Genomic DNA, 22,933 nt, shown 5'->3' on the forward strand with positions numbered 1-22,933 from the left:
GAAGCTGAGGGGAATCAGAGAACAACAGCTCTTCAGCCATTGGTGTATTTGTGATGGGCAAAATAGTTGCCAAGATGAGGAATGTAATGACTGACCAAATTGTAAAGGAGGCCACCGTCTTCAGGTTAGACTAAAGTGCCATTTGGATTATAGGAAAACAGACAAAAAGGAATGCTCGAGCCGCTCAATATAGACATAGGAAGATTGAAGAAAATAGATGTTCAGCCTCACTAGTTATCAATGAAATGCAGTTCGAATTTAGATTACAAAATAGAGAAGAAAGATCACTCCGTTTTGGCTAAGGCTGTAGAAAATAAATTTATTCATGGAGTATTTGTGGAAAGGTAAAGTTAGTACAACCTTTATAACCATAAATTTAGAGGATGTGATAAATATTTTCAAATCTTTGACCCAGAAATCCCATCAAAACAATTTGTCCTAGAAGAAATTTCTCATAGGATATAATTGGATGATTGCACAGTCACCACATATGTACAAAGATGCATATGTGGGAATGTAATCTCCATTGAATGTAGTGGCAAAAAATTGGAAGGAACGTAAAATTAGTAGAGAGATTCTACAGATATCCCAGTATTTATTTAACTGATGAAATACAATGAAGCCATAACAGGGAAAATGTTTTCATTGCCATTAAAAAAAAAGAGACATATGGATAAAGGAAGAAAAAGCAGGTTGTAAACACCATGGTCACCTACATTCATATAGAATTGTACGGTTTTTTTTTTTTTTTTTTGGTGCGTATGGAAATATATCTGGAATGTTTTCTAAATTAAGTGGCTATCTTTATGTAGTAGGATTTAAAGTGTTGATTTTTTGGTTTCTGTGTTGGCATTTTCTATGATGATTATGTATTATCTTTACAAACAGAAAACTAACTTTTAGAAATGCTGTTTGGAAACGGATAATGGTGGTATTCAAGTCAGAGGATAGAGGTATCATTCACTTGATATTTTACCTCCACATTTTAACAATAAAGAGCAAAATGGTGATTAAAGATTCAGCTGATTAGTGGCTGCAGGAAATTCCCAGTAACCGCACAAAACACAGACATTTTTGGTATCAGCTAAACTGAAGAATGCTTTTTCGTTTGTTTTGTTTTGTTTTTTTGAGACGGAGTCTCGCTCTGTCGCCCAGGCTGGAGTGCAGTGGCGCGATCTCGGCTCACTGCAAGCTCCGCCTCCCGGGTTCACGCCATTCTCCTGCCTCAGCCTCCCGAGTAGCTGGGACTACAGGCGCCGCCACCTCGCCCGGCTAGTTTTTTTGTATTTTTTAGTAGAGACGGGGTTTCACCGTGTTCGCCAGGATGGTCTCGATCTCCTGACCTCGTGATCCACCCGTCTCGGCCTCCCAGAGTGCTGGGATTACAGGCTTGAGCCACCGCGCCCGGCCGAAGAATGCTTTTTCAAAACCTCACATTGCCAGGCTCCAGAGTATGGCTAGTTGTACTCATCCATCTAATTCCGAAAAAACTTTGCTGTTGTACACAAAATATTTCCTGAAAACTTACGTATTTTTTCATTGTCAACCTGAATGCATCTTAGGAGGGCAAAAGTACAGGTAATTTGGCCTGTAATCCCAACACTTTGGGAGGCCCAGGTGGGAGGATCACTTGAGGCCAGGAGTTGAAGATGAGTGTGAGCAACATAGTGAGACCCTGTCTCTGCAAAAATTTAGCCAGGTGTGGTGGCACACACCTGTAATCCAGTTGCTTGGGAGGCTGAGGCAGGAGGATCACTTGAGCCCAGGAGTTGGAGTCTGCAGTGAGCTATGATTGCATCACTGCACTAGTCTGAGCAATAAAGCAAGACCCCGTTTTTAAAATAAATAACATACAGGTAATTTAATAAACAAAAAGCAGTTTTCCTAAATCAAATCATCCCCAGATTTCTTAACTGAATCAGATGGCTTCAAGTAGAAAGAATTCTCCTGTAATGAAAAATTATACAGCTTCTTCCATGGCTATGCTTTGATGGAACCAGACTTAAAAGCCATCACCACGTGAACAAGTCTCATTTGTGAAAACTATTTACTATTCTTTGTTGGAAATGAGTTTTTCTGGTGTCCTGCAGTGTTCTAGACTCTTCTGCTGTTGTTTGCCCACACTTGAGACTTTGAGTAGGCTTTTCTGTTGCATATATTCTGTTTTCATTAGCAAGAGATACATATCCAAGTTCTACGTATTTCTTTTGATCTGTATGCTGAGGAAAGATGCTAAAATTTAAAACAGCAAAATCCCTCTGGATAACTGTTTCTGTTGCACTAAATCTTAGCAAAAAAAAAAAAAAAATATGTCGTTAGACTGTTACATTACATAGCAAAGAATCAGTCAGGTTCCTTAGTGCACTGAGATTGCTCTAAGGAACCTTAACTGCTATTGTGGAATGGCACAAATTCTGTGATTAGCTGTGTAGGCTTCCTACCAGAGTAGCTTTCCCCAGAGTTACCTGTCATTAAGGTGTTCTGTATCTTTCAAAACAATCGGATTTTCAGTACGGCTAGAGTGCTGGATGGGAATGGTCAGCTGAGTTTGTCACGTGAAATGCAGTAGAGCAGTTTCAGGTGAAAACATCATTTCATTTTGAAACAAGCCAACCTTATCTTTCACCCTTGCATAATGTTTCGAGTCTCTGTAGATATAGACTAATAAGAGTTTACAGGTCTTTTGCTGTTGTTTTGTTTTTTAACACTGAGCGTTTGCTATGTGCCTGGCATCGTGTTGTATACTCACTTTTGCATAGTGGATATTAATTGTCCTCAGAGGATTCTGTAGTGTGTAGTTATGCATATTTTAGAAAAGTCAAGCAATGAGAAAAAGAAAAATAATTCTTATAATCCATTACCATACAAGCAATCGTTTTGCTACTTTTTTTTTTTTTTTTTTTGAGATGGAGTCTTGCTCTGATGCCAGGCTGGAGTGCAGTGGTGCGATCTCGACTCACTGCAACCTCCGCCTCCTGGGTTCAAGTGGTTCTCCTGCCTCAGCCTCCTGAGTAGCTGGAACTACAGGTGCGTGCCATCATGCCCAGCTAATTTTTTGTATTTTTAGTAGAGCTGGGGTTCCACCATGTTGGCCAGGATGGTCTCCATCTCCTGACCTCATGATCCACCCACCTTGGCCTCCCAAAGTGCTGGGATTACAGGCGTGAGCCACCATGCCCAACCCTTTTTATTTTTATTATTTTGATGTTATTATTTCTTTTTGATACAGGGTCTTGCTCTTTCACCCAGGCTGCAGTGCAGTGGCACAGTCATGGCTTACCACAGCTTTGACCTCCCTAGGGCTCAAGTGATCCTCCTACCTCAGCCTCCCAAGTAGCTGAAACTAAAAGGCACATACCACGATGCCCAGCTACATTTTGTATTTTTTGTACAGATGGGGTTTCACCATGTTACCCAGGCTGTTCTCAGTCTCCTAAGCTCAATCAGTCCTCCCACCTCAGCCTACTAAAGTTCTGGGATTACAGGTGTGAGCCACGGCACCTGGCCTTGGTACATCTCTGATGAAGTTTTCCCTGTGCATTTTTTCACAGTTGTAAACAAAATATACAGTTTCGGTCCTTTTAAAATTTAGTAGTGGATCATACATTTTCCCACATCCCTGTCTTATAACCACTATTTTAATTGACTTTTATATTCTGGTAGGGTTGTTACAGTTTACCTAATTATTCCTGTTAGGCAATGTCTGATCTTTTTTTTTTTTTTTTTTGCCAGTTTTTTGTAAGTCATGTTGTGAAAATAACATCTGTATCCCTTCAGTTTTTCCAATAATTTCCTTGATGAGTTCTCAGTGTAATCAGGTCAAAGATCAGGAACATTTCAGTAATTGATATATATTGCTAAATTGTTTTCCATGAGGGTAATACCAATATGTATATTTGAGTATCATGCCTGTTTATACTCTAATTGACCATATTTCTAATGACTATTTTCTTCCATGTGTTCAGTTTTTTACTTTTTCCGAACTATTATCTATGCCAGTGTTATCCAATAGAATTTTCTGCAGTCATAACAATACTGTATAATCGTCACTGTTCAGTATCATAGTTAGGAGCCACATGTGGCTGTTGCACCGTTGAAATGTGGCGTGACTGAGGAAATAAATTTTTAATTTGAAACTAAGTAGCTGCATATGGCTAGTGCTACCATATTTTATATTGTGGGAGTATTCTGCTACTTTTCACTCTTCTGTTTGAATTTGCTCACTCACATGCCATTTGCCCATCCGTGGTGAGATTGAATTTTTACCTGAACTTGGTCCTCTGACTGTTTAGGGACAGCAGACACATGTTCCCTGTATATAAAATGTTTTGTCTACAAGCAATCATAGTGCACTGTGGAAACTCACTGCTTCCCTGTTAGGTAATGCAAGTCTAAAGACTACTCCAGTTTATCCTCTCTGCCTCCTTCTCTTCTCAATGATTGTTTCATTTCTAAATGCCATCCATTTCAAGCATACCATATATCCTCATCTCTTTAGTTTTCTTTTTGCTATTAATAGTTTTAGCTTTTCAGTCCAATGTCTGATGCTGATGTCCTCTGTTTAGCAGGGATGGTGAGAGAAGGTCAGCTAAATGGCTCATCTGCAGCACACAGTGAAATAAGAGGTATACTGTTTCCTATTCTACTATTTATCACTCTGTAGCAGAAAGTCTTTCTAGGTCCTTGGTTAAGACTAGAGAGAATGTTACTTTGAACCTCACATTGCCAAATTTAAAAAAAACACTATAGAGAATGATTTTCCTCTCCTACCCATTAACGATTCTATCTTTTCCTGTCAAGTCTATTACAATGTAGTGAAATGATCAGTTAATTTTGAAAGAAGTACTGCTGGGTGTGGTGGCTCAGGCCTGTAATCCCAGCAATTCAGGAGGCCGAGGTGGGAGGATTGCTTGAGCCCAGGAGTTTGAGACCAGCCTGAGCAACATAGCTAGATGTCATTTCTACAAAAAAAAAAAAAAAAAAAATTAAAACACTGCCAGGTGTGGTGGTGTGCGCTGCAGTCCCAGCTACTCAGGAGGCCGAGGTGGGAGGATTGCCTGAGCCCAGTGAGCTATGATTGTGCCACTGTACTTGAACCTGGGTGACAGAGAAAGACCTTGTCTCTAAAAAGTAAATAAAATTTTAAATAAATTACAAGATTCCTAGCATCTCCTGTCTTGCCTTCTGAAGGGTTAGGATTGACTTAAGTATCTGCAGCTTCGGATGCATAAACCTGTTTTGTGAAACTTCATTTTGTTCTCTTTTCTTTCTCCCCACAGGCTGTAGTACATGAGCGAGCTAGAGAAATCACCACCGTTAGACCAAGCTGTAAGGCCCTACCACGGACAGTGTTTAACAAATAAACTTACAAGAACCCAACACAACTCCCAGAAAGTAACAATAGTCAGTGGTTGAAGGGCGGGGTAGAAGAGGGGGGAATGTTCCAGCGTAATCCTTCATACCACCTGGTTCTTGATATTCTGCTGCCTGTTCAAGAATAAAAGTGACAGCAGGACCCAAATGCAGCTCCCGACCCACTCCCCAGGCTGGACATGCTTGTGTCCGCACAGCACACCAATGTGATACCTCCACTGACTGGCTGCAGCTCTGCATGGACTCGGGGTCTAGATGCCATGGAATCACTGTGGCTCTTGTTGCAGTTTTGTACTCTATACTTGGTTTTTCAATTAAGCTTAATGGCTTTTTTAAAACATGACTTGAAGCTCTAGTTTTCTAGATCTTTTACAGTGTACAGTATTTTACATAACTGAGCTGTATTAAAAGCTTGTTCATTTACTTGCCAGGACCCTGGCTCTACTTTGAGAGTCATTGTAGAAGACTCTAACTTGCATCACGGTACTAACTAATAAGCTTAATTTTACTAACCCCAATTTTAAAGGTTCTGACATCTTTCACCTTGGGGTGATCTCATTCTTAGGACAACCGTTTACTTACCTGATTCCTTGGAGTAAACTTCTGCTCTGTTGTCCTCACCATATATAAGCCCTAGAACTATAGTTAGTGTGTTGTGGAATTTTAGTTTTGAATCCTGTATAAAAGAACTCCAAGACCTAAAAGGCAATTTATTTATGAAATTTATTTTCTTATATAAATTACTTATTTCTCTGGGCAGACAGCCTTCACCTTATTGCACTAATAGCACATCTGTAATATCAAGCTACAGGACAAGTCTTAACAAGAGGTTTGTATTCTTCAACGTAGCACTTGTCTACCAGGCACTGTAGAGGGGAGTGATGAGGAAAAGCCAGGACTGCTTAGGAGGATGGGAGGGGAGGGGGCAACATATACCCTTCTCACAATTGGTTTCCTCCCAGGAAGGGGAACATGCAAAGCTGACTTCTGGATTCTGGGAATGGGAAGAGTTGGGAGGCGGAGAAGCCCAATGCAACCCTGCAGCTCACCTCCCTTTATTTCTGAGGGAAGCAGGGACTCATCTTTTGCTCATTTGTAACAAATCACTCCAGCCTAGCTGACGCTTTGGGGTAAACAATGGAGTAGGAATCATCATCAGAATTAGAATTAGCAGCAATTAACAGGCAATACACTGCCACAGTGAGGCGGGTGTCATCCAGGTCCTGGGGACCTGCAGGCTGTGTATCCTAGGGAGAGGTGCCATTCAAGACCTGGCGCTGGCTCTGGAAGAGTCTCTTAACCTAATGCAGCTGGGACTCATTAGGCTCAGACGGCTCCTGACCACACTAATTATTAGCAAAGCTCTGGTGTTGGGTTCCAACCATTGGTCAAAGCTGTAATGAGACTGAGTATGTAGGCAGAGTGAAGGGGGTGCCTGAGTAGGAAGGGGGAGACCTGCTGGGAGAGGGTCAGTGGGCAGTGATTTTAACATGATTAGGCCCTCCTTGCAGATGGCGGCTGTGCTGAACGGGGAATGGGGTTGGAAGGAGCCACAAGCCCCCTCGCTCTGCCTTTGTACTACACTGAAGACAAGTTGCTCACATACTCTAAAGCACATTCTTGATACAGGAAGAAGGGCTTGTGGGGAAAGCGGCGATTTGGTATTGGGCAAGAGCCATGTTAAGCCTTCATGAGGGCAGCCACCACAGCCTTGGCATTGAGGCTGCGTAGGTCACAGTAGGTCTGGCCGGTGCCCACAAAGACGATGGGTTTGCTTGTGATGTACGTCATAGAAATAGCAGCTCCCACCTAAGTGGAGAAAGGGGACAGCCAATCAACACGAGCCCACTTTTCACTCGCCCTCTTAGGAACAGGAAGCGCTGGAGCCAAGGCTTCCTTGCAGCCTCAGCTCCTTTGCGGAGGATGCCCACTCCACCCTCCAGTCTCACGTTTACCTTGTCATCAATGGTATCAAATTTGGTAAGAACAATGCCATCAATGAGCCGAGGTGTCTGAGCCATAGAATGGTCAGCCAAGGCTCTATTGAACTTGACCTGGAAAGAAAAAAGGTGACAGAAGTGTAAGAACCATGTACATTGACTAAAGCTTAAGTTGTAAAGGGAACTGGGCCCACACTCTCACCAGCTGGTCCACGGCTTCATTGCCTACTAAGGCTTCTCCTACAAACAGCACCAAGTCGGGTGTATTGACAGTAATGAGTTTGGCCAGGGCAGTCATCAGAGGGGCATTGTCTTGCATGCGGCCCGCCGTGTCCACCAGCACCACGTCAAAGCCTTGGTTACGTGCTAAAGAAAGAAAGTGGTCAACTCTGAAAACCTGGACTACAACTAATCTCATTCCCAGCTTCCTTTCAGAAAATCCTAGTTTGGCTACCTGTTCACTGTCTTGGGCCCTGGATTTGGTTCCAAGGTAATGTGAGACAAACTTGATTGTATGCTTGGCCATCACCAAACATGTTCAGGAAAAGGAGGATAACAGGATAAAGGTGACCAAATTCAGGCTTCTTTGGTTAGGGTGTATTAACTTTGCCTGCAACTATATCTATTACCCAAAAGCAGAGCATGGCAAGTAACTGATCTGACTTTTTACTGTAATTAACGAGTCTGTAGTAGCACAAGCCTGATCTGCAAATTCCAAGAGAACCAAAGGAGGAAAAGGGACCCCAAATAAGCCCCCCGACTTCCTGTGCACTGTACCAAAAGCAATGGCTTCCATAGCAATGCCAGCAGCATCCTTGCCATAGCCCTTTTCAAACAACTGCACCATGGTGCGGCCACCATGCTTCTCTGGAGGGTGTAGGGCACTCAAACGCCGGGTGTGTGTACGCAGCTGCTCCACAGCTCCGGCACGAAATGTATCACAGGCAGCAATGAGGACACTGAAGCCATTCTCTAACAACCAGAAGGAAATCTGTGAAAAAGAAGTGAGAAAAGTCACCTAAAGCCAGGATTTTGAGACACGAGAAGTACACAAATATCAGCGACAGGCTGGGGAACTGCACTGACCTTGGCAAGATTAGTAGATTTCCCCACTCCATTAACACCACAGAAGGTGACGACATAAGGGCGCTGGCGACGCTGGGCGTCCATGATGTCCCGGAGCATGTCTACACGACGCTGTGGCTGCAGAATCTGCACCAGGGACTCCTGTAGGGCTTGCTTTACTGTGGAAGTCACCGCTGAAAGAGGAGGTGGAGGACGTTTGCAGCTGTGTAAAGAATGCTCTCAAAAATGCCTAACACCTTTCTGAGCTAAGGGGACTAAGACAGTTAACTAGACTCTTTTCCCAGAAATCCAGAACAGACGCACATTACAAGGACTAACTCATTTAATCCTCTCAATAACCCTTAAAATCTAGGTTACAGAGGTTTAGAGGTTAAGGATTTTGCCAAAAGTCACATACCTCGTAAGAACAGAGGTCTGTGCACTTAACCTCTTGGTACACATAAGCACTTTCTCACTTAGGGCAGTACTTACTGCTGAACGTCCCCATCACCTTCCCTTCCAGCTTGTTGGCAACGGATTCACAGAGCTGGACGGCAATGTCTGCAGCCACGTTCTTAGCTGAGGAGGGGGACAGGTAGGTCAGTTCCATGTCAGCAACAACCAGTCTTTATCGTGCAGGTGAGAAACGCTAGTGAGTCTGCGCTCAATTACCTGTATCCCGTGAACATGAGTCAGCCCGGTCCTCAGAGCTTACCAATTAGATGATCACGCATCTTGTCCAGCACAGATTCCATGTCTTCACGACTCAAGCTCTTTGAACCCACAAGGCCCTTCAGCATACCAAACATGCCACCCAGTGTGCCCTTGGTCGCACTGCAGGGACAGGAGATGACAAATACACATAGAGCGAGTAGGTGGGAGTTGTATCTTACCAGTTTTGCAGATGCATATGCCACCCCCCCACTTGAAATCTCCCTACCTAGGCTTGGTGGAGTTTTGAGCAGCCCCTTCGTCGTCGGAGCTGCTGCAGTCCAGATCCTGAAGCTGCCCCCCAGGCCCAGTCCCTCGAATCTGGAAGATACAGGGAAAGGAGATGGGGCCAGAAACACTAAGGTCTCTGAGGAAGAAGTCCACATTGCTCTATCTCTTTCATTTGGGGAAGCTCCAAGTATAACTTACCCCTCATTCATATCCAAGTATCATGTTCCCACACTCTACTTCCTCCCAATTTGTTATTAAAGATAACCTTCACTTTGACCCCTGTTGCCTCTTACCAAGTTGATGTCCTCAGACAAGGCAGCCTCAGGGCTTCCATTGGTGGTGGGAGTACTGTAATCCAACACTTCTTTGTTAGCACAGCCACCCAGTTCCCACACCCGGGGCGCTTTTTTGCCCTTCTCCTTTGGAGCATCTGACTTCGTGGACTTGCTGCAACAGGTTATGGTGGAGAAGCAGGAAAGGAAACATGAGCCGGAGACCAGAACTCCCTTGCACCCATCATGTCTAGATAACAGTATTTTGAGAGTACTGAAGAAAGAGTGCTCACTTGGACTTCTCCATACCCCTCCCATGCTTCTGAATGAACTCCTCTCGCTTCCTGCGGATCAGCTCCTCTTTGGAAAGTTCTACTCCGTTCTCAGGACCCACTGGAAGACCTGACTTTTCTGCAGGGACGGCTTTGCTGGTAGCCAAAGGACCATCAGAACCTGTTGGGAAAAAACTCACTGAAGGAAAAAAAAAGACAATCTCAACCACTAGACAATGGCTAAAAGTCTTCCAAATTGTTCAAAGGAAATTTGGACCAAACATCTTGGAGTTCACAAGGCCTGGGGATTATAGGATGGTGAGCATTTGAGTGAGGAGGAGGCAAGCAATGACAGAAAGAAGGAACACCTCAGTCCTTAGCACCGTCTTAACACCTTTCACATCCCAGTGTATCCAAAGAACTCAAACTCGCCTTCCTTCTTGGCCCCCTTTTTTTTGCTATTCTTTGCTTTTTCCTTGGGCTTTTCCCCGCGTGTCTCAATCATGGACCTCACAGGTTTCTTGGCCTTTTCAGAATCTTCAAATTTCTTCATGGTAGTGGGAGCTCGGATCTTACTGCTCTCCTCTGCTTCACTAAACAAAAAAGAGAATAGTTTATCTTTCTACCCCATGCAGGAGGAAAAATAACAGTCCAGAGAAAGGACTCTCACACCTAAGAGGACAATGAGAACCGGGGAGCAAATTAGGAATGTCTTTGAACACACCAATTTACCACCCTTGAACCACCTTCAGAGAGATCATCAAATCAGGGAAATAAATTGATTTTAGAGAAGGCAGGCCTCTCACCGAAGGAGCCGCAGGAAGTCATTTTGGAAATCAAAAGTGCCATTTAATAAACTCAAAGCACTTTGCTGTTGGATCTCCGTGCGGTACTTGTCCCGAAACAGCCGGTGCACGTCATCTATCAATTTGTCTACATACGTCAGTGTCAGGATCTTCTGAAAACCAACCTGTTTAGGGGAAGAAACAGAGCCAACAGATCTGCTTACATGCCAGCCTAGAATGGAGGGACGCCAACTCAACCCTGGCTTTCAGAGATAGTTCAGCTACCTGGCCGGTTTCCCTGTCCTGACAGGCAGCCAAGCTCCCTGCCTGGGCCCAGTAGCTGCTGTTTTCCCCCATCTACCTTTCTAGTTTTTTCAGTTACGTCATCATATACACTGGCTGCAATTAATCAGAGTTCTCTTAATAATCAGGACTATGTTAACAATGTAATCGTCCCTCTACAACATCCCACTTACCACAAACACCAGCTCAAACTGGTTGTCCAATTTATACTTGAGTGTGAGTGCCTCATGGGTGAAGGAGTTGTTACCTCCCCGTTCCTGGAGAAAGAGTATGTCTCAGTGTTCAGACCATCCCCAGAAAACCCAGGTTTGGGCCCTGGGTTTGGATTACCTTTGGGAAAAAGCCAGACATTTCCCTCAAACTCAAATCTGTCCCCAGGACAAGAGGATGCTGGGGCACTTCTCTCTGGCATTCCACCAGAAATGAAAGAAGATAACCAAGTTGGGGGAAGGAGATGAGAGGCAGCAAGGCACATAGGAGCCAAAACGAAAGTAGTCATATAAACAATCAGATTATTAGCAGCTATACAGCATTCAGTTTTGTAAAGGTGTTTTCCCATCTGTTATTTCACCTAGCCTCAAAACAACAAAACCAAGCTGCTGGGGATAAACAGAGGGAGCGGAGGGGAATACCAAAGGCGCCGGAATTCGGCTAGAGTCCAGACGCCGGAGTGGGGGTCGTCACTAAGTTGTGGGTACTCTGAAGGGGACGAGAAAACGAAGCGGAGCCCGGGTTACGCGTGAGTGGCCAGTTTGAGGTGGGCGGGGAGGGTGGGAGGAGGCGCGGAATAGAATCGAAGGGACCATGGATCGGGTCAGGAAAGAAGAGCCTGGAGTTCTGATCCCACGGGGGCGGTACCTGCAGCAGCACGGAACGAATCAACGCGTTAACAGGCCCGGTGCATGAGTCGCTAACGCCCTGGAAGCACCAGAGCACAAGCCCACCCTTGGAGAAAATGGTGAAGAAGTCGAGCATGGCGGCAGCGGCAGAGGAGCTGGGACCGGCGCCGGGAATTCAGGCCGCGATAGCCGCCGCTTCCTGCTGCGCCAAGCGCGGGACACGTCACACCAGCGGCCCCGGAAACCCGCTCAACGCACTTCCGCTCGGAAAGCTGGGTGCCCTCCCCATCTCCGCCCGAGGGCGCGCAGGCCTGACGTATCTCAAGGCCAGCCAATGGCGGGTGGGAGCGGGCCTGGGCGGGGCTCCCGGAGAGGTCACGGGGAGACAGCCACCTATAGCGTGGGGGGGGCGGAGCCCTGAGGGCCACTGGCCAATTGGCGCGCTCGTCTGAATGGCGTTTGGTGCGGAGCAGTGACCGCTGGGATAATAGCGAGGCAGCTGTGCGGCTCTCAGAGGGTGCCGGTCTCAGAGGGGCCATGATTCGAAGGGTTCTGCCGCACGGCTTGGGCCGGGGCCTCTTGACCCGGAGGCCAGGCACTCGCAGAGGAGGCTTTTCTCTGGGTAAAGTTGAGGACGACAGAGGGTATTGTGGTTCTGGGGTGTCCCCAACCTCCGACTGTGTGTCCTTCAGGACCCGAAACCGTGGCCCACACTGGCAGGACAGTGGGTCGGCTTGGGGAAGGGGGTAAGCTTGCCTACCAGAGCTTGTACGGGCGGCGCAGGTGTATGGCTCCCAAGGCAGCCCTTCTCAGGTGGCAGATCTCACATCATTCTACGTTTCCGGTTACAGTCAGACTGATTGATAGGTGGTACAGATGTGCATTAAGTCCTGCCCGCGTTCAGGATGCTGTACTTAGTGCTGTTGCGGTGAAGGAGTGAAGAGAAGACGGGATTCAGTGAATGTCCTGGAAGATGGCTAGAGTGTACCTAGAGAGGGAAAATTTCAATAGACAGTAGGCCAGTTCAAGACTGGATAGAGGCCGGGCGCGGTGACTCACGCCTGTAATCCTAGCACTTTGGGAGGTCGAGGCGGGTGGATTACCCGAGCTCAAGAGTTCGAGACCAGCCTGACCAACATGGTGAAACCCCGTCTCTACTAAAAATACAAAAATTAGCTAGATGTGGTAGTGGGCTCCTGTAATCCCAGCTATTCGGGAGGCTGAGGCGGGAGAATCGCTTGAACCCGGAAGGCGAAGGTTGCAGTGAGCCGAGATCACGCCATTGCACTCCAGCCTGGGCGACAGAGCGAAACTCCATCTCAAAAAAAAAAGATTGGATAGAACTCAACTTAAAGAATGCTTTGCACTGCTAGCTAGTATAATGGTGGAAGTACATGGAGCAGGTGGGAACTGAGATCAGCCTTGAAGGATGTTTACTGGCTTAAGAAAGGTGTGTGTTCCTGTCTCTGAATAATTGAGTGCAGATTAGGAGAAAAATATTGTTCTTGTGCAAGGAACTAGCAAAAGCCATCTAGATAGACAGTGTAAGTAGTAGCATGAAATGTAGTGTGGACAGGTGAGCTAAGGCCAGACCAAAGAAAGATTGCGGTGCTGCTGAGAAGAGTTTGAGTGAGGTATGAAATGGCAAAATGATTAATTTATTTAAGGTACTTACTGAGCACTTAAAATATGCCGGGTGTTACCATAGGCTGGAGATTCAGTGGTGAAGGTGAACACAGCCTACCCCTCATGGATTTTAGAGTATGTAACAATACAAACTCAAAGCTGCAATTGTGTCCAAAAGACCATGTAGAGTTTGAGCTGGTCTGGGGGTCAGGAAAGGCTTTCCAAGCAAGGAATTAACTAGGCAAGGAAGTGGACACAGTTTCAAAGCAGAGAGCACGTGTAGGTTCCCCGTGGTGGGAGGAAATAAGGTGCCATCAAGGAACTAAAGGGCCTGGAGTGTAGGGGAGGATAAGATGAACAGGAGCGAGATTGTGCAGTACCTTACAGGCTCTGTTTACGACTTTGGACTTTGGTTCTTAGAGTAATGGAAACGCACTGAAGGGTTTTAATCAAGAGCGTTTTTTATTAAATTTGTGTTTTGAAAAGATATTTCTAGGCCGCGCGCGGTGGCTCAAGCCTATAATCCCAGCACTTTGGGAGGCCGAGGCGGGTGGATCACGAGGTCAGGAGATCGAGACCATCCTGGCTAACATGGTGAAACCCCGTCTCTACTAAAAATACAAAAATTGGCTGGGCGTCGTGGCACACACCTGTAATCCCAGCTACTCGGGAGGCTGAGGCAGGAGACTCGCTTGAACCCGGGAGGCGGAGCTTGCAGTGAGCCGAGATGGCGCCACTGCACTCCAGCCGGGGCGACACAGTGAGACTCCGTCTCAAAAAAAAAAAAAAAAAAAAAGAAAAGATATTTCTAGCTATGTTGTAAAAATGTTCGCAGCAGGGGGTGGGGTGGAAGTGGGGAATCAGTGGGAACAGTTAGGATGCTTTTGCATTTGTCCAGTTGAGAGATGATAGTGGCTTGGCCTAGGATGATGGTGGCAGAGGAAGAAAGGGGACAGATTGAGGAGTTACTTGGAAACTAGAGCCCTCAGGACTTGATTATAGATAGGATATAAATGTAGGTTGCGTTGTGGCGATGGATATCCAGGATAAGGTGCTGCTTAGAGGTGCCATGCTTCAGAGGGTGCCGTGACTTGGGGTGTGCCGGAGCCTCTTGGTCCAGAGGCCTGGAAGACCCAAGTGGGGATGACGGTGCAGTTGAACATGTGAGTTGGGATCAGGAGAGGTGTATGCAGGAGGTAATGTAGAAAATTAATTTTAGGAAATTGAATCTTGCAGTGCTCGGCACAATGCATGAAAAGGGAGACTGATGGCATGTGGACTATTCAGAAAACTGTGGCAACACTGTTGGGTGCAAGGTGACCTTATGAGATGGACTGACAGTGGGGACTGCCAATTCATGTGTCTGTTTAGCTCACCTTTTCCTGTGTCCATTCTCCAACCCCCCAACCATGTGGGAAGGAAATGTGTGGCCCTCTGACCCTAACTACATCCCACAGACTGGGATGGAAAAGTGTCCGAGATTAAGAAGAAGATCAAGTCGATCCTGCCTGGAACGCCCTGTGATGTACTGCCAGACACCAGCCACCTGCCCCCCGAGCACTCGGATGTGGTGGTCGTGGGAGGTGGGGTGCTTGGCTTGTCTGTGGCCTATTGGCTGAAGCAGCTGGAGAACCGACGAGGTGGTATGCGGGTGCTAGTGGTGGAACGGGACCACACGGTGAGGCCTGGGGTAGGACAGAGTCATGAGTGGGGCAAGAAAGATGACTCACATTTTATTAAGCACCCTAGGGACAAGGGAAGGAGAGGAGGGGAAGACCTCAATCTCAGGAGATCCAATGGGCAGAGATTGTGCTTTGGACCTTGTTGAGAAATTGTCCTAGGATCTTCCTTGGTCAAACCAGGAAGGTTGGCAATAAGGTTTATTCTTTTGAAAGCAGATTTCATAATATTGGATTTTTCGAGATCTCACAGCTCTGCACTCAAGCTATAATTAAGTGTCTCAACTTTCTTTTTTTTTTTTTGAGACAGAGTCTTGCTCTGTTGCCCAGGCTGGAGTGCAGTGGCACGATCTCAGCTCACTGCAACCTCTATCTCCCAGGTTCAAGTGATTCTCCTACCTCAGTGCCCTGAGTAGCTGAGATTACAGGGACACACCATGAAGCCCAGCTATTTTTTGTATTTTTAGTAGAGATGAGGTTTCACCATGTTGCCTAGGCTGGTCTCGAACTCCTGACCTCAAGTGATCCTTCTGCTTTGGCTTCTCAAAGTGCTGGCATTACAGGCATGAGCCACCATTTCCCGCCCTCAACTTGCTTCTTTCAGGTCCCATTACTTGTGAGGTTTTTGCATTTTATTGTATTTATTTATTTCGAGACAGGGTCTGGCTCTGTTGCCCAGGCTGGAGTGCAGTGCAGCCTCCACCTCCCAGGCTCAAGAGGTCCTCCCACCTTAGCCTCCCGAGTAGCTGGGACCACAGGCATGCACCACCACACCTGGCTAATTTCTGTATTTTTTGTAGAGATGGGGTTTCACCATGTTGCTCAGGCTGATCTCGGATTCCTGAGCTCAAGCAATCTGCCCGCCTCGGCCTCCCCAAGTGCTGGGATCACAGGCATGAGTCACCACCCAGCTGGTTTTTGCACTTTAGATGTTCCCATTTGCATTGCCGCTAGCCACGAATCTTGCTACTTTACTTCATTCATAACCTTTCATTTTCCAAATGGTAGATGAAATGTTAATCGTCTGCCCTTGGACTTCCAACCATTTTGTACCACTGTGTCAGCTCTTTCCAGATGACTGACCCTCTCTGCACATCCGCTACTAATGATTTTAAACACTGTTGCCTTCAAGTTGACATATGCATGGGTCTTAGATTATAGACTTGCAAATAGGACTCCCCTTCAACTTTAGGTGTATAGCTCAAAGCTTTCATTGCAGTACTCTAGTCACGTGTGATAGGTTACCTCAACTTTTCTTGTCTTTCCACAGTATTCACAGGCCTCCACTGGGCTCTCAGTGGGTGGGATTTGTCAGCAGTTCTCATTGCCTGAAAACATCCAGCTCTCCCTCTTTTCAGCCAGCTTTCTACGGAACATCAATGTAGGTGCAATGATATTTGGGATGTTGGGGTGGTAACCCCTCCTTTAGCCCAGAGTGGGGAGGAGCCCAGCTAGCAAGGTAGCCAGACAGCAAGAATGGGTCAGTCAACAAGAAGTGGGGGGCCCTGGCCTTTCTTCCTAGTGGTGGGTGCCTCAAGGTCTAGGGCACTGAGCCTGGGGAGCTGTGGGGGAAGAAGGCGGAAAACTCTTCCTTGCATCCTTAAGTCAGTCTCTTTCAGGAGCTTCTCTCTGCACACAGGAGTACCTGGCCGTAACCAATGCCCCTCCGCTGGACCTCCAGTTCAACCCCTCGGGCTACCTCTTGCTGGCTTCAGAAAAGGATGCTGCAGCCATGGAGAGCAACGTGAAAGTGCAGAAGTGGGTGCCTGGCACGGCCTCTCAGTTGCTTTGCAGCCAAAGGTGTTGGGTGGCTCCTGCACCAGATTAGGAAGTGAGAAAGCGGAGTTGATAAGACAGATCCCTGCGGTCTAGGACCTCAATGTGTCAGGAAGGAAATACACAGACCTGCAGTGCCCCGTGGGAGTGCTGTACCATGGATATGGACAAAACACTGCCAGGTGCTTCCTAATTTGTCAGAGCATGAAAACCACCTGGAACACATCCCAGACCTAATAAACTAGAATCTCGAGGGAAGGAGCCCACAAATCTGGGTTTTAACAAGAACCTGAAGTCAGGAGTTAGCAAACTTTTTCTGTAAAGGGCCAGATAGTATGTATTTTAGGTTTTGCTGGCCGTACAGTCTGTTCTAACCACTCTGTTATCACAGTATGAAAGCAGCCATAGACAGAAGCGCAAATGAAGGAGTGTGGCTCATTTACGAAAACAGGCAGCAGGTCAGATTTGGCAACCCCTGCTCTAAATGATTCTCGTGGTCAGGTGAGGGTGGGCATCTTTGTGATGCAATATGGCCGGAGGCTTTATTTTTATGTTTATTTAACAAACACCCAAGTCTCACAGTGACATAAATATCCTAAATGCTGTACAGATATTAACTCATTTAATCATCAGAACATCCCCATTTTACATATGAGGAAACTGAGACATAAGGCACTAGTAAGTGGTGGCAGTGGGATTTTATTTGAAGCCAGCAGTCTGGCTTGGGAGTGTTCTGTTGGTGCCTCTGCTATGAGGCGGCTCTGGGGGACAGTGTCCCAGAGGAGATACCTGTACTCAGGAACAGGATTGTAAAAGGAGTGGAGAGGAGGTGGATCCAGGCAGGAGTGGAGGGAACAAGGTTACCACCTTGTTGTGAAAGTTAATGGAATAGGCTGGGTGCAGTGGCTCATGCCTGTAATCCCAGCATTTTGGGAGGCTGAGGCAGATGGAACACGTGAGGTCAGGAGTTCGAGATCCGCCTGGCCAATGTGGTGAAACCTCATCTCTACTAAAAATACAAAAATTAGCTAGGTGTGGTGGTGTGTGCCTGTAATCCCAGCTACTCAGGAGAATCACTTGAACCCAGGAGGAGGAGGTTGCAGGGAGCCGGAGATCGCACCATTGCACTCCATCTTGGGCGACAGAGCCAGACTCATTTCAAAAAAAAAAAAAAAAAGTCATGGAATAGACGGGGATAGAGGGAGCTCTGTGTGCTGAAAGGAGACAAGGGAGTAGGGAAGGAAAGGCAGTCAAGGCTGAAGAGCCTGACTAGGAGGCTTGGTCTTCAGCCACTCAACAGTGAGGAAAAATAGGGGCATTTGGGGCAGAGAAGTGACATGACTGAGCTGGACTCCCCACTTGTGAGGTTGGGGTCCATACTTCACCCCTCTGCACACTCTCCTCTCTGACACACATACGCCGACCCACACGTTTATCTCAGACAGGAGGGAGCCAAAGTTTGTCTGATGTCTCCTGATCAGCTTCGGAACAAGTTTCCCTGGATAAACACAGAGGGAGTGGCTCTGGCGTCTTATGGTGAGGCTTGCTTGCAGAGGGGACAGCTTTTTTCCTGAAGGTAGAGACTAAGGGGTGCCACGGGTTGGGAGTCTCGGGTACCCCACAGCCAAGCTGAAGGAGGAACGCTTTCCTCCCGTGTCATGGGGACTGCCCTGGGCCATGCTAGTTCTCTAGCCTTCAGCAGGCTTTGTCTCTGTGGTTCAGTTGGTCAGGATGACCTTTCCTGGCTTACAAGCCCTCAAGAGGGGTTGGGGACACAGGAAATACAATCCGAGAGCAGAAGTCCTCATCTGTCTTTGTGACAGTTCTCTTTTTCTTATCACAGGGATGGAGAATGAAGGTTGGTTTGACCCCTGGTGTCTGCTCCACGGGCTTCGGCAAAAGCTCATGTCCATGGGAGTCTTTTTCTGCCAGGGAGAGGTGACACGTGAGTCTGAGCTTGTTTCCTCTAGCAACTGGGGCATAGGCCTAGACTAGGTCTTACCTTCTCAGTCACAAGCTAAGAAAGGGCTGCGGGGGAAAGGGGTCTACCCTGAGAGCAGGTCCTAGGCATCCTGACCCGGGTTCCTCACTGAGCTGCGCTGTGACTTGTGATCTGCTTGATGATTGCACCTCAGCACTGTCCTGTCAGAGTGTGGCCGAGCTCATGCCAGCTCCCTCATCTGTTTGCTTCAGTGTCTGTAGGAAAGCTCCCATCCTTCCAGCTTTCTTTCCTTAAGAAACAAGTGAAATCCCCATTTCCTTCCTTTTCAGGGCCTCCAAGGCCTATTTTTCATTTTCCTCTCTGCAGGTTTTGTCACTTCATCTCAACGCATGATGACCACAGATGACGAAATGGTGACCTTGAAAAGCATCCATGAAGTCCATGTAAGTTTCTAGTCTGGTGATGTCCTTTACCAAAATGGAGGGACAGGAAAGGTAGTGACTCTCCTGGTTTTGGTCTTCTTTGACCCACTTTCCAGTATGGGTAAAACTAAGGCCCAGGAAGGAGGGCACCTCTCAGGGTGCCTGGTATGTGGTCCGGGTCTTCCCACCCCTCACTCTCTGGTGCCTGCAGGTGAAGATGGATCACAGCCTGGAGTACCAGCCTGTGGAATGCGCCATTGTGATCAACGCAGCCGGAGCCTGGTCTGCACAAATCGCAGCGCTGGCTGGTATTGGAAAGGGGCCGCCTGGCACCCTGCAGGGCACCAAGCTACCTGTGGAGCCGAGGAAAAGGTAACTGTCCTCTGGGCAGCTGAGGAGGTTGGTGAGAGAAAGAAAGAAATGACATCAAAGTTGGATAGCATGTGTGTGTGTGTATGTGTGTGTGTGGGGTTGGGGAGGGGGTGTGTGGGGGTGTGGGGTTAGGGAGAGTGTGTATGTGTATGGGGTTGGGGAGGGGGTGTGGGTGTGTGTATGGGGTTAGGTCTCGAGAGGGTGTGTGTGGGGGGTTAGCGAGGGTGTGTGTGTGTGTATGGACGAGGTTGGGGAGGGTGTATGTGTGTGTGTATGGGGTTGGGGAGAGTGTGTGTGTGCATGTGTATGGGGTTGGGGAGAGTGTGTGTGTGCATGTGTATGGGGTTGGGGAGGATGTCTGTGGGGGGGGTTGGGGAGAGTGTGTGTGTGTATGGGGTTGGCGAGGGTGTGTGTGTACGAGGTTGGGGAGGGTGTGTGTGTGCCTGTGGGGTTGGGGAGAGTGTGTATGTGTGTGGTGGGGGTTGGGGAGGGTGTTTGTGTGTGGGGGGGTTGGGGAAGGTGTTTGGGGGGTTGGGGAGGGTGTTTGTATGGGGGGGTTTGGGGAGGGTGTTTGTGTGTGGGGGGTTGGGGAAGGTGTTTGTGTAGGGGGGTTGGGAAGGGTGTTTGTTGGGGGATTGGGGAGGGTGTGGGGGGGGTGGGGATGGTGTTTGTGTGGAAGGGTGGAGAGGGTGTTTGTGTATGTGTGTGGGGGGTTGGGGAGGGTGTGTGTGTATGGGGTTGGGGAGAGTGTGTGTATGTGTGGACGGGGTTGGGGAGGGGATGTGTGTATGTGTGTGGGGGGGTTGGGGAGGGTGTTTGTGTGTGGGGTTGGGGAGGGTGTGTGGGGGGTGGGGATGGTGTTTGTGTGGGGGGTTGGGGAGGGTGTTTGTGTATGTGTGTGTGGGGTTGGGGAGGGTGTGTGGGGGGTGGGGATGGTGTTTGTGTGGGGGGTTGGGGAGGGTGTTTGTGTATGTGTGTGGGGGGTTGGGGAGGGTGTGTGTGTATGGGGTTGGGGAGAGTGTGTGTATGTGTGGACGGGGTTGGGGAGGGGATGTGTGTATGTGTGTGGGGGGGTTGGGGAGGGTGTTTGTGTGTGGGGTTGGGGAGGGTGTGTGGGGGGTGGGGATGGTGTTTGTGTGGGGGGTTGGGGAGGGTGTTTGTGTATGTGTGTGTGGGGTTGGGGAGGGTGTGTGTATGGGGTTGGGGAGAGGGTGTGTATGTGTGGACAGGGTTGGGGAGGGTTTGTGTGTGTGTGGACAGGGTTGGGGGGCGTTGCCAGCCATCCTGTTTCTGTAATTGGTAACCGCACTAGGTGTGTGTGTGGTTGGGGAGCGTGTGTGTGTGCGTGTGTTGGGTTGGGGAGGGGGTGTGTGTGTGTGTGTATGGGGTTGGGGAGGGTGTGTATGTGTGTGTGTGCTGGGTTGGGGAGGGTGTATGTGTGGGAGTTGCGGAGGGGGGTGTGTGTGCATGTGTTGGGTTGGGGAGGGGGGGTGTGTGTGTGGGAACAGGGTTGGGAGGGTGTGTGTGGGTAGGGGGTGGACGGGGTTGGGGAGGGTTGCTGGCCATGCTGTTTCTACAGTTCATAACCTCGCTGGCTGTGGCAGGTATGTGTATGTATGGCACTGCCCCCAGGGACCAGGCCTAGAGACTCCGCTTGTTGCAGACACCAGTGGAGCCTATTTCCGCCGGGAAGGATTAGGTAGCAACTACCTAGGTGGTCGTAGCCCCGCTGAGGTAAGCCGAGTGGGGTGGGACATGCTGGCAAGGAGACATAGAATAATTGTCATGAAAGAATCAGGCTTTTGGCCAGGCTCGGTGGCTTATGCCTGTAATCTCAGCATTTTGGGAGGCCAAGGCAGGTGGATCTCCTGAGGTCAGGAGTTCGAGACCAGCCTGGCCAACATGGCGAAACTCCATCTCTACTAAAAATACAAAAATTAGCTGGGCGTGGTGCTGGGTGTGTGTAATCCCAGCTACTTGGGGGGCTGAGGCAGGAGAATCGCTTGAACCCAGGAGGCAGAGGTTGCAATGAGCCGAGATCACACCATTGCACTCCAGCCTGGGCAGCAAGAGCAAAAAAAAAGAAAAAGAATCAGGCTTTTCTGGGGGGCTGCGTGCTGTGTTAATTGATATTAGAGCCCCCTCCAGATTTGAACTGGGACCATTTCTCCCCATCCCCTATCTGCACAGGGATTGTTGAACAAGTCTGGGTCTGCCCTTGTGTCCCAGGCTATGTAAGCCTTGTCCCCACCTCTCACTCCAGGAGGAAGAACCAGACCCAGCGAACCTGGAAGTGGACCATGATTTCTTCCAGGAGAAGGTGTGGCCCCATTTGGCCCTGAGGGTCCCAGCTTTTGAGACTCTGAAGGTAACTGGCAAGGGCAGGTTTTCCTTTTTATTTTTGGACATTAGATGGGACAGATGACGTTGGTCCCCTGGCAACTGTGCGCTGCCGTAGTCCCTCCATGTCACAACTGCTAAGGAATTTGTTGGACACATGGCATTCCATAGACCCCTCAGCAGTGGGTAGAGGGTACTTTGTGCTGACCCCTGACGAGGAGTGAGGATGGAGTGTGGCTGCAGCCTTCCTGAGAACCCCAGTGTTTTGTGCACCCGCAGGTTCAGACAGCCTGGGCCGGCTATTACGACTACAACACTTTTGACCAGAATGGTGTGGTGGGCCCCCACCCACTAGTTGTCAACATGTACTTTGCTACTGGCTTCAGTGGTCACGGGCTCCAGCAGGCCCCTGGCGTTGGGCGAGCTGTGGCAGAGATGATACTGGAGGGCAGCTTCCAGACCATCGACCTGAGCCCCTTCCTCTTCAACCGCTTTTACTTGGGAGAGAAGACCCAGGAGAACAACATCATGTGAGCATGTGTGCTCTGCACTGGCTCCACTGGCTTGCATCCTGGCTGTGTTCACAGCCTTCTCTGCTGCTCCAGTCTTCCCCAGCACTGTGCTGGGCCTTCTCCCCTCCCCAGTGTCCTCTCCTCTCAGGCGGGCCATTTGCATCCACATGGCTGGGCAGGCACAGGCACTGAGGCCCAGGCCAACAGCAAGCGATGAGCAGAATCCTAGGACTGATCTGTAGCCCATGCTGGTGTCCCCCACCAGGGCAATCCAGCTGGAGGCCTGAGCACCCTGGCCCAGGACTGGCTCCATCCTGGCACTGACCAGGAAAGACTGCCTCTGACCCTCTTAGCAGACAGCCCAGGCATGGGAGCATTCTGGGGCAGCCTGGCTCAGGTTTCTTGATTGTCTGTTTATCCTATCCATCAATCAATACATGTGATTAACTCCTTCCCTCCGGTCTTCTGTCTCT

General features: G+C 48.4%; 3 protein-coding genes across 24 annotated transcripts in view; 2 read left to right on the top strand and 1 right to left on the bottom strand.

Moving 5' to 3' along the window:
• The window catches only part of FAM118B (family with sequence similarity 118 member B), a 50,760-nt gene extending 44,957 nt beyond the window's left edge, over nucleotides 1-5,803 (top strand). For 5 of the 10 annotated variants that reach the window (XM_065529671.2, XM_045369993.3, XM_065529670.2 and 2 more), the window contains 2 exons: nucleotides 4,566-4,625; nucleotides 5,280-5,803. In XM_065529671.2, the coding sequence (XP_065385743.1) occupies nucleotides 4,566-4,625; nucleotides 5,280-5,293 (74 nt within the window). In that variant the 3' untranslated portion in view covers nucleotides 5,294-5,803. The remainder of the gene's footprint in view (nucleotides 1-4,565; nucleotides 4,626-5,279) is intronic. The other 5 variants (XM_074015618.1, XM_065529673.2, XM_074015617.1 and 2 more) reach the window with 2 other exon arrangements.
• A 279-nt stretch (nucleotides 5,804-6,082) lies between these two features.
• Nucleotides 6,083-12,021, bottom strand: SRPRA (SRP receptor subunit alpha). The gene is made up of 14 exons (XM_005580118.3): nucleotides 11,811-12,021; nucleotides 11,126-11,209; nucleotides 10,671-10,834; nucleotides 10,297-10,457; nucleotides 9,886-10,045; nucleotides 9,614-9,767; nucleotides 9,319-9,410; nucleotides 9,094-9,212; nucleotides 8,871-8,957; nucleotides 8,400-8,572; nucleotides 8,091-8,304; nucleotides 7,516-7,679; nucleotides 7,329-7,427; nucleotides 6,083-7,182 (listed from the first exon to the last, which is right to left on the bottom strand). Exons 1-14 carry the CDS (start codon nucleotides 11,925-11,927, stop codon nucleotides 7,054-7,056), a joined length of 1,917 nt encoding a protein of 638 aa, XP_005580175.1. The 5' UTR covers nucleotides 11,928-12,021; the 3' UTR covers nucleotides 6,083-7,053.
• Nucleotides 12,022-12,277: 256 nt separating this feature from the next.
• Nucleotides 12,278-22,914, top strand: FOXRED1 (FAD dependent oxidoreductase domain containing 1). 13 transcript variants are annotated; one of them, XM_074015602.1, is made up of 11 exons: nucleotides 12,278-12,537; nucleotides 14,654-15,095; nucleotides 16,367-16,477; nucleotides 16,736-16,854; nucleotides 18,314-18,408; nucleotides 18,716-18,817; nucleotides 19,181-19,257; nucleotides 19,448-19,608; nucleotides 21,213-21,342; nucleotides 21,872-21,976; nucleotides 22,228-22,914. In XM_074015602.1, the coding sequence occupies exons 2-11, from the start codon at nucleotides 15,063-15,065 to the stop codon at nucleotides 22,480-22,482; spliced, it is 1,188 nt and encodes a 395-aa protein (XP_073871703.1). In that variant the 5' UTR covers nucleotides 12,278-12,537; nucleotides 14,654-15,062; the 3' UTR covers nucleotides 22,483-22,914. The 13 variants fall into 13 exon arrangements, with proteins under 13 accessions (XP_073871703.1, XP_073871706.1, XP_065385737.1 ...); XM_074015605.1 differs by having other exon boundaries at nucleotides 12,278-12,413; nucleotides 16,736-17,054; nucleotides 18,318-18,408; XM_065529665.1 differs by having other exon boundaries at nucleotides 12,278-12,413.
• Nucleotides 22,915-22,933: the final 19 nt, after the last annotated feature.

This window comes from Macaca fascicularis, chromosome 14 (genome assembly GCF_037993035.2).
Source record: "Macaca fascicularis isolate 582-1 chromosome 14, T2T-MFA8v1.1".
Lineage (NCBI taxonomy): Eukaryota > Metazoa > Chordata > Mammalia > Primates > Cercopithecidae > Macaca > Macaca fascicularis.